Source organism: Dipodomys ordii, unplaced genomic scaffold (genome assembly GCF_000151885.1).
Source record: "Dipodomys ordii isolate 6190 unplaced genomic scaffold, Dord_2.0 Scaffold228, whole genome shotgun sequence".
NCBI lineage: Eukaryota > Metazoa > Chordata > Mammalia > Rodentia > Heteromyidae > Dipodomys > Dipodomys ordii.
Genome location: NW_012267444.1, coordinates 1,590,928 through 1,605,574, shown reverse-complemented (window position 1 = coordinate 1,605,574; position 14,647 = coordinate 1,590,928). Strand labels below are relative to the sequence as shown.

The window sequence follows — 14,647 nt, the reverse complement described above, 5'->3', positions numbered from 1 at the left end:
GTGGGAACGAATGAAATCCCTTAATTGGTTCACGAGGCCGACGTCCTGGCATCTTTCCGCTGTATTCCGACCTGTGTTACGGGTGCCGTCACTGACCTCTGCCGGGAAAGGTCGGCGCTCACCACGAGGGCTGGGTCCTCCTCCGCGCCCCGCGGTGGCCTTTCACCTAGATCCGTGTCCAGTCCCCGCCTCCCCGTGTCCCCTGGGCGCTGGGCACCTGCCAGCCCTCCCCGCTTCCAAGCCCTGCACCCCAGTCCGCCCCCAGGACTCCCGGGGCCATGTTGGCAAGCACCGAGCACCACGGTGTCTGAGCGTTTCCGGATCCTGCGGCGGAGCGACCGCGGGCGGCAATTCCGAAGGCCAAGGTCGCTGGGTCGGCGCAAGCCAGGCCCTCCCCGCCCGAGGCCGCGCCGGGGACACACCCACTGCGGGGCGGGGTCGCGTGGCCACGCCCACCGGCGGAGTCCTGCGGGCGGTGGGCGCCCTCTGACAGTCTGTGACCTGGACTCTGCGTGGCGAGATCCGGAATCAACATGGCAGCGGCGTTTAGGAGAAGCTGCCGGGTGAGAGGGAGACCAGGGCCAACGGTGGGGCTGGGCTGGATGTAGGGGTGGAGGCCAGGAACCGTCTAGAAGTGCAGCCCCGACGGGTAAGAGCGGTGATGGGGCAGGGGCCTGCTCGGGGCGCCGTGTCCCCACTCCCTACCCCCCTTACCAGGCTCCGGGACCCCGTCGGGCTTTGCATGCTCGCTGCGCCCGCGGCCTGGCGCTGTTCCCCTCGCCGGACAAAATGCATCCCCGGCTGCACCGGTCCGAATCCCCGCGGCCCCCGCCCCGCTGGCGGCGCCCTCCCGGCCGGACTTCCTTCTCCGATCCGGCCAGGTATTCTACGAGGAATTCCACCCCTCGCCCGAGCGAGCCGGGTCTCAGAGTTAGGATCCCCAGCTTGCAGAACTAGCACGCTACCTCTCGACTAGCATTTCCCTCGCGATCTCCAGGCCAGGCAGGAACAGTAAGATAACTTGTCGATTAGGTCGGCTAAAAAGGTGTTGGAATATATATATATATATAGTATGTGACTTACACATGCTGATATATTCACACAAGCTTAACATTTAAAATGGAACTTTGAAAAAAATAAATAAAATGGAACTTTGGTTGTCTTGAACCAAAAGTATCCCTAAAGTTTTAATTTATAGTAATTATATTGTATTATTACCCAACTTTTGCTGTTGCTTTACAAGTTAGTGAGCTCTGAGGGCAGAAATTGGGTGTTTTTAAAAATTATTAACTCTGACATCAGAAAAAAAATATTTCTTGACCTCTCCAAGGAATGATCTAGAAAAACCTAATTGGAGATATATTCTATTCCTCCCCCCTTGACAGTCTTATAAAACTGAGTATTCAGTTTCTAAGAAGGAATTGTAGGAAAGTTTATATAATTTGTGAAAGGATTTAATTGTAATGGCATTATTGTTGCTGAATTAATAATTCATTAAAGTTGCTATCTTTTTTTCATATTTGGAATTCCATTGTTTTCTGGGCAGAGTGCCTGAAGCAATGAAACATATATATATATATATATATATATAATTTTTTTACCACATCAAAACACCTTATTTGTATCACATCATCTAGTGTGAGATTAAGTCCAGTGTTTTCCTCATATAAACTGTAAAATTTACAACCTGTCCACTGTAAAAAAGATGACAGGAAACTAGACATAGATTCAGCAATTCTGTGTTATTTTCCTCCAAGTCAACTCTTTGAATGACTAACATAGTTAAATAGTGAGTAAGGCAAATGGACACTTTTCCCTGAGGGTCATGTCTAACACACTTTGTTTGATGTACCAAGTTTTCTGAAAATATGTGTAAACTGACTGTAAATTAAATCCATTAGGAAATTGCCTATTTAAATTATCTCAGCAGACCATTTTGCTTATTTTGTGAGGAAAGTTTTATATTCAACAATTTATGTTCTTAACACATTTACAGTAGAGTCAGGGTGTTTTATTTGATTTTTGTGAATTGTTCTTGTTCCTTATAGAACCTAATGATCAGCTAGGAGAATAAGAGCAATATAGCCAGTGGTTGTGGCTTGAAGTCTTAACAGAAATGTGACGGGTAGAATCCTGATTCCTCTATCTAAGAATAGGAGTGACCTTGTCTACTTTTAGCCAAGTTTCTTCCTATACAAACTAAGAATAAAAATCTCAAACATGACTTAGGAATCACTGAATTAATACTTGTAATTGACTGTAATGAAGAATAAATGTAAATCTATAAAGACTAGATGTAAAATCTATAAAGACAGGACAATGCAAACTAGAGACTTCCAAAAAAAACAGCTAATTCAAGTTGTAAAGAAAATGACTTTTCATACAGTGTAATTATTTTTCAGGGTTGTAGTGTAAGGAATGTTATTTTGAAAGGGTTAGTGAGGTTACATTTTTGATCATCTAAATGATTTTGTCACTTCAAATGTAATTATCAGGTGAAATGCCATGTACAAAATGAGCAATCTATAAAAGATTGGCTGTTGCAACTTATTTATATTGTTCAACTTCTTTTTTTTTCTCTACCTACCTTGTGAAAAATTGCCTAAGGAAGTAACCTTTCAAAACCCTTTATAAAGTATAACTTGGGTAATTTTGGCTGCCCTTGGTTGATTACTCAGAAGTACTGGGAGTGTTTTTCAGCTTGCTGACTTTAATAAGTGCTATTGGCTACTTCTGTGACCATTAAATTGTCAGGAATATAAAAATGGGTTGCAAAGGAATAGTATGTGTGTATCTTACTGTTTTTATTTCTTTTTTCTTTCTTTCTTTCTTTCTTTTCTTTTTTTTTTTTTTGTTGCTCTTGGGCTTGAACTCTGGGCTTGGGTGCTGTCCCTGTAGGCTCTTCAGTTCAAGGCAAGCGCTCTACTGCTTGAGCCACAGCACCACTTCTGGTTTTCTAGAGGTTTATTGGAAATAAAAGTCTCATGGAATTTCCTGCCTGGGCTGGCTTTGAACCGTGATCCTCAGATCTCAGCCACCTGAGTAGCTAGGGTTACAGGTGTGAGCCACTGGTGCCCAGCTTCTTACCATGTTTTTATATGTTCTTTTGAAGAAATATGAGTGAATTTCATCTGCTAAAATTTAGTATATCACTAAAACGTTGACTTTTCTTTTAAGGGATAGATAATAAATAGATTATGTTTTTGTGACCCTGAGGTCTCTGTGGCAGCCAAGTAACTTTGACTTCAAATCAGCAGTAGACAATGTGGAATAGCTAGCTGTGTTCCAATAGAATTTGATTAACAAAACTGATGATAACTGTAGTTTGCTGACCCCTGCTTTAGAACCTTCTATGAATGCCTACAGATCACAACAAAGTTCATAAAACATGAGTTTATTTTGTTAGATAAGAGTGAAGTATTTGGAAAATGGGGTCTTCCAAAGAGAAGATTCCCAGTGGCTCATCTGGGGCAATATCAGAGGCTGGGTATCAAAATGGTAGAACAGAAAATTCTTGAAAACACTACCATTCCAAGTGGAGCTGTGGTTCAAATGATAGACAGCTAGCCTTGAACAGAACACAAGGACAGCACCCAGGCCCTGAGTTCAAGACCCAGGACTAGCATGCACACACACAAACACACACACACACACACACACACACACACAAATGTCTTTGGATAGGTGTTCTTGAAGTTGGCAATTGGCATATATAAATTCTAATTTAAAACATGTAAGGAAAAATTACTTTAACATAGACCTCTCAAGTATAGGCAAACAAGTTATTGCACTCAATGATGGTCAGCATTCTCTTATTTAGTTGATACTTAATTTATCCCATTTGTTTTTAATAATGTTGTCTTTTACAGGTCCTGAGAAGTATTGCTCATTTTGAGTGGAGATCACAACATACACAAGTTTCTCAAAAACATGAACCAGGAACAGGATTTAGCTTTGGTATATATTATATTCTGTCTTTTGACTTTGAAGTGTATTTGTCTGGAATATGTTTGTTAACTTGATTATGTTTGTCATCAGGAAGAGACACCCGTTTTTCCTCAGCTCATTTTGTTTCTTTCAGCTATATTCAGGGCCTCTTCTCTCTTACCCCAGTTGCTTGCTCGATCAGTTAATGCTCTACCACTTGAACCATGCCTCTAGCTGGCTTTGTTGATGGTTATTTTGGAGATGGAGTCTAATGGACTTTTCTGCCTGGGCTAGCCTCAAACTCAACATTCTCTAGACCTCAGCTTTCTAAGTAGCTAAGATTACCTGGCTGAGCTTGTTTTCTTCAGCATACTACTCTATACCTTTGGTCTGTGTTAGAATATGTCTATGTATACATGTAAAGTAATTCCCAAAGTAATAATATATATGAGTAGTCTTCCAACTTACAAATTTGAAGGCAACAAATACTTTTTAGAGGGCCAATACAGTGGTTCAAGTGGGAAAGTTGCTGCCTAGCAAGCATGAAAACCCCAAGTTCAAACCTTAGTACTGGAAAAAAAATTAGACAAACTTCAAGCATTGCTGATCAAAAACAACATTAAGAATCAAAGAGTTGATAGCTGGGTACTGGTGGCTCATGCCTGTAATCTAGCTGTTCAGGAGACTAAGATCTGAGGATTGCAGTTCAAAGTCAGCCCAGGCAGGAAAGTTCATGAGACTCTTTTTTTGGGGGGGGAGGGAGGTCTGGTTGTGGGGCCTGAACTCTGGGCCTGGGCACTGTCCCTCAGCTCTTCAGCTCAAGGCTAGCTTTCTACCACTTGAGCCACAGTGCCACTTCCGGCTTTTTTCTTTTTGTTTATGTGGTGCTAAGGAATTGAACCCAGGGCCTCATGCATGCAAGGCAAGTGCTCTACCACTGAGCCACCTTCCCAGCCCTCATGAGACTCTTATCTTCAGTTAATCACCAGGAAACTGGAAGTGGAATTGTGGCTCTAAGTGGTAGAGTGCTAGCCTTGAGCAAAAAATCCCAAGCTTCGAGTTCAAGCCCCAGGACCAGCCAACACACACACACACACACACACACATATGGAAGAATCAAAGAGTTGCCAGTCTGTACACACACACACACACATAAATATGGAAGAATCAAAGAGTTGCCAGTCTGTAATCCTACCCACTCAGGAAGTTGAGATCTGGAGGATTGCACAGCCAGCCTAAGCAGAAAAATCTACAAAACTCTGTCTCCAAAATAACCAGCAAAAAGCAGGACTGGAGGCATGGCTCAAGTTGTAGAACACCAGGTGAGTAAATAAACCTAGTGTGTCACAGGCTTGAGTTCAAACCCCAGTACCACAAAAAAAAAAAAAGAGAGAAAGAGGGGAGAAGGTATAACTACCCCTCTCCCCCCACAAAACACTTTTTAATCTACTTAGTGCTAGATGTTGGATAAAAATAGTAAATCCTATTTTGGCCACAATTGATCTGAATGCAGTTTTGATACTATTATATAAAGTTCTAATACCTGGGACTAGAGTAATGTGGTGTTATCAAAGTTTCAAAGAAATAAGATTTTTCTTTCCTTTTATAAAATGAAAACTCTAGATAAAAAGAAAAAACACAAGAAATAACAATTCATATTTTTAGCATCTTTTGCTATCTAAAAGGGCTTTTTGCTTCAAAATGTTTTCAGAAAATAGTTACAATAGGACCAGGTAACTTAAGAGAATAAGTAGGGATGGGATAGATGGCAGGAATGATGGTAGGGATGACATTGATCAAGATGCATTGTACCAATAGATTAACATGCTGTACATGTTAATTACATGTTAATAACATAACATGTGCATGTTATATGTGTTTGTAAAACTAATTAAAATAATAACAAAAGAAAAATGCAGTTACAAGGCAGCTGAGATAATTAATATATACGCAGGAGCAACTGGCAGCATCAGAGACCTAGGGTTATTGTTGCTGATTCTGTTCCAAATTTTTTTCTTTCTCTGAATTAGGTGAAAGGTTTTCATGGAGGCTGAGGACAGCAATTTGCTTTTGAGAGTCTGTGGGATGTTAGTTAGCATTGCTATATAGTTTCAGCTTACTGCATACAAATTCATAGCAGTAAGAAACTAACAGGAGGGCTGGAAAGGTGGCTCAGTGGTAGAGTGCTTGCCTTGCATGCATGAAGTCCTCCGTTGGATTCCTCAGCACCACATAAGCAGAAAAAGCCGGAAATGGGGCTGAGGCTCAAGTGGTAGAGCGCTGGTCTATAGCTGAAGAACTGAGGGACAGTGCCCAGGCCCAGAGTTCAGGCCCCACAAATGGGGGGGAAAAAAAGAAAGAAACTAACAGGAAGTCTGTGACCATTTCAAGGGTGACAAGATTAAATCAATATAAATATTGGGGAGGGAATTTGTGAAGTGTGAGGAAATACAAAGAACACCTCTGACCAGTTGATCTGTAGATCATATCTAAAGTAGGATTTATTTGACAGGTAGATTACATGCTTATACATAAAGTTGCTAGCAAATAGTGGTCTGATGAAAGTGGTTTCTCAACAATTAATACATGACAGAACTCTGGCTTTCCTCCTCTTAACCAATCCACAACTGGGGCCAATACACTAGACCCAATTTTGCAAGTAAAGCTGTGCCATGGAAAACACTGCACATCTTCTTTATTTATTTTTTTTTTCAGTTGTGGGACTTGAACTCTGGGCCTGGGTGCTGCCCCTTAGCTCTTCAGCTCAAGGCTAGCGCTCTACCACTTGAGCCTCAGTGCCACTTCCGGTTTTCTGGTGGTTAATTGGAGATGATCTCATGGACTTTGTTGCCCAAGCAAGCTTTGAACCTTGATCCTCAGAGCACAGGCTCCTGAGTAGCTAGGATTACAGGCGTGAGCCACCAGCTACTTTACTTTTTTGCCAGAACTCAGAGCGTTGGCACTGTCCCTGAGCTTCTTTTGCTCAAGGCTAGCACTCTATCACTTGGGCCACAGCACCACTTCCGGCTTTTTCTATTTATGTGGTACTGGCAAGCACTCTACCGCTAAGACACATTCCAAGCCCACACATCTACTTTAGAGGTGGAGATTAGGATTAGTTTAAAGCCAGTGCAGGCAAAAAGCGAGACCATCATCTCAAAGAATTATGGGCATAGTTGAATCCTAGTCACAGTGCTAGCCTTAAATTGTAGAATTAAGTTCTAAGGCTAGTCCCAGGCAAAAAAAACTAAGGCTGTACCTGAAAAATAAAAGCAAAAAAGGTCTAGTGGCATAACAGTAGTATAATGGCCTGTGGCTCTTGACTTCAAACTCTAGTAGCCGAAACAACAACAGAACCCACATATACTTCTATATCTAGTTCGTGGGAACACTATGGGGCTATCATTTTCTCTCTCTGTGCTTTAGATTCCTTATGTATTAAATGAGAGATGTGACTTAATGCTCCTCAATTCAGCACCAAAATCTCACTGATTTATGTTTCATCTCTCATTCTTACTCTTTTTTCTGTGCTTTGGCTATTGTTATCTTTTTGCTGAGAATAGAGTATTCATAGATATACTTCCCTCCCCGCCCCATCCCTGTTCCTGGGGCTTGAACTCAGGGCCTGGGCACTGTCCCTGAGCCCCGTTTTATTCAAGGCTAGCACTCTACCACTTGAGCTCTACCACTTTTAGCTTTTTCTGAGTAGTTAATTGAAGTGTCTCACGGACTTTTCTGCCCAGGCTGATATCGAACCATACTCCTCAGATCTCAGCCTACTGAGTAGCTAGGATTACAGGCACCAGCCACTGGCACCTGGCTAGATATACTTTTCTTTTTAAATCTTAACTATTTTTTAGAGCTTAGGATGTAGTCCAAGTGGTCAAGTGTTTATGTACCAATCATGAGTCCCTGAGTTCAAAACTCTAGTAACATTAAAAAAAATCCTATTTATTTTTGACATTAGATGCAACCACATTAAAATAGTAGCTAGCATGGATTTTTTTTAAAAAATGCAGTTAGCAATACACTCTTATCCTATCCAATCTAGCTGTTATTTTCATTTCATTTATTTTAAAGTAATTCCTTATTCAAAATTAATTGTTCAGAGATCACTTATTAACAATACAGCAGGATCTAACATCATTACTGTCTCCTGAAAAACATTTCCATACTTTCACAAAGTTTTTCCACGCTGACTTAAGAAAGTTTTGCCTAAGTTTAAAGAAGAAAGATTGGATGGAGGGTGCCAGTGGCTCATGCCTATAATCCTAGCTACTTGGGAGGCTGAGATCTGAGGTTGAAGGTTTGAAGAAAGTCTGTGAGATTCTTATCTCTAATCAAGCACCAAAAAAGCCACTCAAGGCTCCTGTGGTAGAGTGATAGCTTTGAGCAAAGCTCAGGGACAGCTCCCAGACCCTGAGTTTAATCCCCAAGATGGGCACAAAAAAAAAATGAAATTATGACATCAGGGATTGGGAAGGTGGCTCAGTAGTAGAGTGCTTGCCTTGCATGCATGAGGGCATGGGTTTAATTCTTCAGCACCACCCAAGCAGAAAAAGCTGAAAGTGGCACTGTGGCTCAAGTGGTAGCACGCTAGCATTGAGCTGAAGAGGGACGCGCGAGTTCAGGCCCCACAACTGGCAAAAAAAAGAAAAAGAAATTATGGCATCAATTTTCTTGTACAGTTCCTAGAAATAAATTGTGATCATGTAGTATAGCTTATTCTCTTTCTGATTCTTGTATATTATTTCTTGTATATTATATCTTGTATATTATTTCACTCTAGTCTTAGTTAATAAAGATAAATCTGCTTAAGAATTACACTTCGGTGGTACTGAGATATGAACTCAAAGCCTCACCCTGCTAGACTACCAGGCCTCCAGGCTAAGATAAATATTTTTTTATATTATCAATTAGAGAAGAGAAGCACTTTTTTGAGCACTACAACTTTATAAATCTTACCTGTTTTCTTCAGCATCTTTACTGACATATTGTATACAGTGAAATTTTGATTAGTCAGAGAATGCAATGTTTTCTTTAGAGTTTCTGATTAATTAAAGGTTAAATTTCCCCATGATAGAGGTAAATTTTCACATATCATTTTCATAGGATCTTTTTCCCTCAACTTATATCTTTAAAAAAATGTTTTCCCCACAGAACTCAGTGAGCAGCAGAAAGAATTTCAAGCTACTGCTCGAAAATTTGCCAGAGAGGAAATAGTCCCAGTGGCTGGAGAATATGATAAAAGTGGTGAAGTAGGTATACACATTTAAGGAGAGAAAGACTTCTTTTTTTATAAGATCATGTAATTATACACAAATATTATAACTGTTTTTTGTTGTTGTTCTTTTAGTATCCTTTCCCCATAATCAAAAGAGCCTGGGAACTTGGTTTAATCAATACACACATTCCACAGAGTTGCGGTAAGCTATACTTGTTTTGAATTCTTGAATGGTTTCAAACAAGAAAAACTGTGGAACTTCTTTAAAGTATTTATTGACTTTAAATGGCTCTGCCTTTAATCTCCTTTATCTGCACTTAGTTTTAGAAGCTTTGTATTTAATATGTAGGGTCATTTTCCCCTCTTTTTTAACTCGTTTCAACAAATACTTAAGTAGTTCCCCTTTACTTATTTCCTTGAAAAGTATTATGTGTTGTAATGGGTTCTTAAAACATTTTGATACCATAGGAGGTCTTGGACTTGGAACTTTTGATACTTGTTTAATTACTGAAGAATTGGCTTATGGATGTACGGGAGTTCAAACTGCTATTGAAGCAAATTCTTTAGGGGTAAGTCATTTAGAAAATTAATTGCCTAACTTAGCTATTAATGAGTCAGAAGCAGCAAAGTTAGGATAATTCATAAATTTTAGGGGTTGTCTTTATTTATTTTGTTGTGTTGTCATCATCGTCATTAATTTAATAGTAAAGTCTGGAGTTAGGATTCCAACACTTGGTCACCCTGGATCTGTTTTCTCCAGTATGTGGAGCTGTCCTTGTGGGGAAACTGTACATTTTGGCTGTAACTTCAGTAGGAATTCTAACTAAAGGCAAGGTGGGAAACTGTACATTTTGGCTGTAACTTCAGTAGGAATTCTAACTAAAGGCAAGGTCTATAGCCATCATCCAGGAAACTCTTAGGTTGTCTTGTGGCCTCCACTTCCAATGCAGAAATGTAGTGAGAAATTCATAGGAGGCCTGATCCTATTTGCCATGTTGTATATCCTAAGTGTAAATTTTGTGGTCTTTTACAGTAATCAGTTTTTATATATTACCAAATGAGTCATTTTATGAAAAGACTTAGATTAGATGATGGTTTTAGCTTTTTAACTTAAGGACAGAGTAAATACTCTTAATTTATTCTCTGGGGGGTAAGGAAGCAGTTCTGTTTTGAACTGTAGTGTCCTTCACTTTGTATATCTGATAAAACCTACCTTGCTTTGTAAATATCAATTTTCTTTGTCAGCAAATGCCTGTTATTATTGCTGGAAATGATCAACAACAAAAGAAGTATTTAGGGAGACTGACAGAGGAGCCATTGATGTGTGTAAGTACAGAGAGCTGTTGCTTTAGTTCATAGTTCATGACTGTGTTGAATTGAAATCCCTTTGTACAGCTACTTAAAGATAATTTTAAGAAGTTAATTAATTAAAGAAAGGGAAAAAAGAAGGGCAAGGGAGGTGCCCTTTTCAATCCATATGTATATTTTTGACTTTATGACTTTAAGACAAAAACTAGCAATATATTAAGTTCAGTGTTGTTTCTGGATGTCAGGAGTCATAATTATCAACTTGCTTGTTTCTACCATACAGATATTTACTTGGTGATATTTCTAGAATTCCAACACATCACTATAACCTCCCTACTTTTATCAAAGTAGTATCTGTTTAATGGACTATATCTATTTAATTCTGTGGTTCGAGAACTGAGTGTTCTTCTGATTGAATGTAGTAGAGTACTAAGTCTAAGTGTTTAAATCTAGTAGTCTTCTCAATTAGTAACAAATCAATGGGAACATATGACTAGAGAGATTATAGTTCGTTTGTTTGGATGACCAAATAATTTAGGGAAACTAAGTGATAGTTTTATTGGAGAGATATTCAACAATATTTTAAATTGTATATTTTTAAAAGATATGTACGTGTTAAGTATATATACAAAAATAAATACTGAGGTTTTATTTTGAAACTAGCTTTTTTCCTTTTGGTAGCAATGTGGTTTATTTTCAGGGCCTACTATTTGCTAGGCAGGCACTTACCACTTGAGTCATGCCCTCAGCCCTAAATCTGTCCTTTCTTTTTATTAGGATATATTAGTTGTACAATGTATCATATCCATACGTATACACAAATTCCCTCTCCTTCATCTCCCATCCCTACTTCATAAAATAAACTCTCAGTGACACCGAAGCCCTAGGTAGAAAGACTGTAATGTAAGTTTATGCCCAAGATAAAACAGACTCTATTCAAAAATGAAACAAAAAAAAAAAATCAGTCAAGGGCTGAGAAGGTGGTTCAGTGGTAGAGTGCTTGCCTTGCATGCATGAGACCCCAGGTTCAATTCCTCAGCACCACAAGCAGAAAAGGCTGGAAGTGGAGCTGTGGCTCAAGTGGTAGAGCACTAGCCTTGAGCTGAAGAGCTAAGGGACAGCGCCCAGGCTCAGAGTTCAAGCCCCACAACCAGAAAAAAAAAATCAGTCAGGGATATAGTTCAAGTGTAGTAGAGTGCCTGGCCTAGCAAGTTCAAGGTGTTTCATGCCTTGGAGTCAAGTGTTTCTGAAATACTTCCAGAAATTTTTCTGGCCATTATAAACTTCTACATTACATGATTCAATTTTAATGAATTCTTTTTGTAATTTTATCACCTTATTCTATAATAGGTGTTCAATATATGTTTGAATTATTTAGTTATATTTTAATTATTTTTTATGATATTTAAGAAGTTGAATTAAGGAGTTACTATTGAAAAAGGAGTTTATAGGGCTGGGAAGGTAGCTCAGCGGTAGAGTGTTTGCCTTGCAAGCATGAGGCCCTGGGTTCAATTCCTTAGTACCACATACACAGCAAAAGCCGGCAGTGGCACTGTGGCTCCAGTGGTAGAGCGCTAGCCTTGAGCTGAAGAGCTGAGGGACAGTGCCCAGGACCAGAGTTCGGGCCTCATGACCGGCAAAAAAAAAAAAGAAAAGAAAAAGGCGTTTATAAATACAATGTATGTTGATTAGTGTTACCCCTTTCAATGTTCTCTGTAGTCTTTTTTTCCTATTCATTCAAATAATTTCCCCATTGACATTAGCCCCTCAGATACCAGAATGTAGTTTTTACTGGAAAAGCATTTAGTCGGAATAGATTGTTTTAGTTACTGTTATTATGCCTCAAATCAGTGCTTCCAACTTCTGTAATAATCAGCGGTCTCAAATATGTCACTTTTTGCAGTTACAAAATATTCAGTGGCTCTCTGTCATCAATAACAATGGTTCATAATATTTGTTTGTTTTTTAATTTGTGAGTGCATTTTCAGGTCTGACTTTCTCAGAAAATGTATGTACTATCCACTTCTGCACATAAGAATGTTTAGATTCCTCTAAAATCCATCTCAAGTCCTTAAGGTTCCCCTGCACAGTAGTAGGCAGCCAGTTAAAGTTGCTGAATGCATGAGTATGCTCTCCTCAACATGGCAGACTCCTTAGCCCCTCGCCCTTCTTCTCTGTCCACATCTTCAGCTTATTTTCATGCTTCCATTTTCTCTTCACATCTCAATAATGAACAACTTACTGTCTCTCTTGACGCTACTATTTCATTCCTTGTCATTTAATACTTGTCTCTTTCAATGAGTTTTACTTCTTTTCTTTCCAGTGCCACTAACCACTTACCATCTCCCAGCCCTCCTCCAGGGTAAACAAATCCTTTCCAATGTCTATATTACCTTTACTTTGAAATAAGTAAGTAGCAAGTAGTTTTCTTCTTTGGACTTATAATGAACCTGTATCTTTAGGTGGTCTATATACCACTATACCTTCTACCCAGTAAACTGAATTAACTTAAATTCCCTAAGGCTTGCCTCTACCTACCCCGCCCCTGGCCCTTAATCCATTACTGCTGTCATCTTGTTGCTCTTTGTTTAGGAACTGTTAAGAGGCTCTTCTGTTTCTACTGGGTAAACTCTTAAATTCTTAGTATGAGATACTGTTTCCTTCTTTCTTTCCAAGCTCATTCCCTACCATTCCCACTAGTCACATAAAAAATTCTGGGCACATTCAGCATTAGCTCCAGTGGGTGACCCTGTTTTTTATCTTAGTATAATTGCATATGCTATTACTTCTGCTTGCAGCACACATTCCTTGTCCCTGTTCCTCTTCCGAAAAAATCTCTTTACCATTTGAGCCTTATTACAAGTATATCCAGTCATGGTGCATTGCTTTCATATATAGACATATAGTATAGATATTTATCTCCACTGTCACATTGAGAAACTCTAGGACAAGATATTTTTCTACCTCTGATTTCCTTTATTAGTCTTGAACTCTGGGCCTGGGCACTGTCCCTCAGCTCTTCAGCTCAAGGCTAGCGCTCTACCACTTGAGCCATAGCACCACTTCTGGTTTTCTGATGGTTAATTAGAGATTAGAGTCTCATGGACTTTCCTGCCCAGGCTGGCTTTGAACTGCAATCCTCATATCTCAGCCTCCTGAGTAGCTAGAATTACAGGTGTGAGCCATTGGTGCCCAGCTTTTACCTCTGATTTCTTTATCTCTTAATTTATAGCATGGTATATGGGTTGAACTTAAAAGTTATTAAATTTATGAATTTGTTTGAGGATATATAATTTTTGACATGGTTTATTAATATCATATGCCCAATTTCAATCTATTTGACTTTATAATTGAATTATTTATTTGATTTTTCTAAGAACACTTTAGATATTTTTAAAATAGTTTAAAAACTGGCTTCGAAAATAAGATAGTACTGGCCACTGGTGGCTCACACCTATAATCCTAGCTGTCCAGGAAGCTGAGATTGAAGGATTGTAACTTGAAGCCAGCCCAAGAAGGAAAATCCATGAGACTTTTATTTTCAGTTTACCATGCAAAAGCCAGAAGTGGAGCTCTGGCACCAGTGGTAGAGCACTATCCTTGAGCACAAAAGCCAAGGGACAGCACCCAGGCCCTGAGTTTAAGCCTCGAAACCCACACAAAATAAAAATAAATAGTAAGTAAATAGGGGCTAGAGGTGTGCTCAGTAATAGAGTTCTTACCTAATATGTTTGAGGCCTTAGATTTAATCTCTACCACCCCAAAACAAAACCAATTCTGTTTCCACATGTTCAGGTTTTAATTGTTAACATTTCATTTCTTGTCTCCATATGCTCAAGGCCTACTGTGTAACAGAACCTGGAGCGGGCTCTGATGTAGCTGGCATAAAGACCAAAGCAGAAAAGAAAGGAGATGACTATATCATCAATGGTCAGAAGATGTGGATAACCAATGGAGGAAAAGCTAGTTGGTATGGTTTTTGAAACATCTCAGTGTATTAATCTTCTTAGTTACTTTATTTTGGGATCTTTTCTCTCTTTTTTAAACCATCTCCATTAAAGTTAGCTATGTTGAAGAAACTGGAAGATCTATAAAAGATCATATATAGTTGAGTGATTTTTCAAGTATTTCTGAGCCCCTGAGCGCATGCGCTTTCTCTCTCTCTCTCTCTCTCTCTCTCTCTCTCTC

The 14,647-nt window shown here is 39.5% G+C and overlaps 1 protein-coding gene across 1 annotated transcript in view; it reads left to right on the top strand.

The window, feature by feature from the left end:
- The first annotated feature begins 445 nt into the window (after positions 1-445).
- Acadm (acyl-CoA dehydrogenase, C-4 to C-12 straight chain) overlaps positions 446-14,647 on the top strand; it is a 25,303-nt gene continuing 11,101 nt past the window's right edge. Inside the window, exons 1-7 of the mRNA XM_013035886.1 lie at positions 446-563; positions 3,870-3,957; positions 9,088-9,185; positions 9,284-9,353; positions 9,620-9,720; positions 10,397-10,477; positions 14,299-14,429. Of these exons, the coding sequence (XP_012891340.1) occupies positions 534-563; positions 3,870-3,957; positions 9,088-9,185; positions 9,284-9,353; positions 9,620-9,720; positions 10,397-10,477; positions 14,299-14,429 (599 nt within the window). The 5' untranslated portion in view covers positions 446-533. The remainder of the gene's footprint in view (positions 564-3,869; positions 3,958-9,087; positions 9,186-9,283; positions 9,354-9,619; positions 9,721-10,396; positions 10,478-14,298; positions 14,430-14,647) is intronic.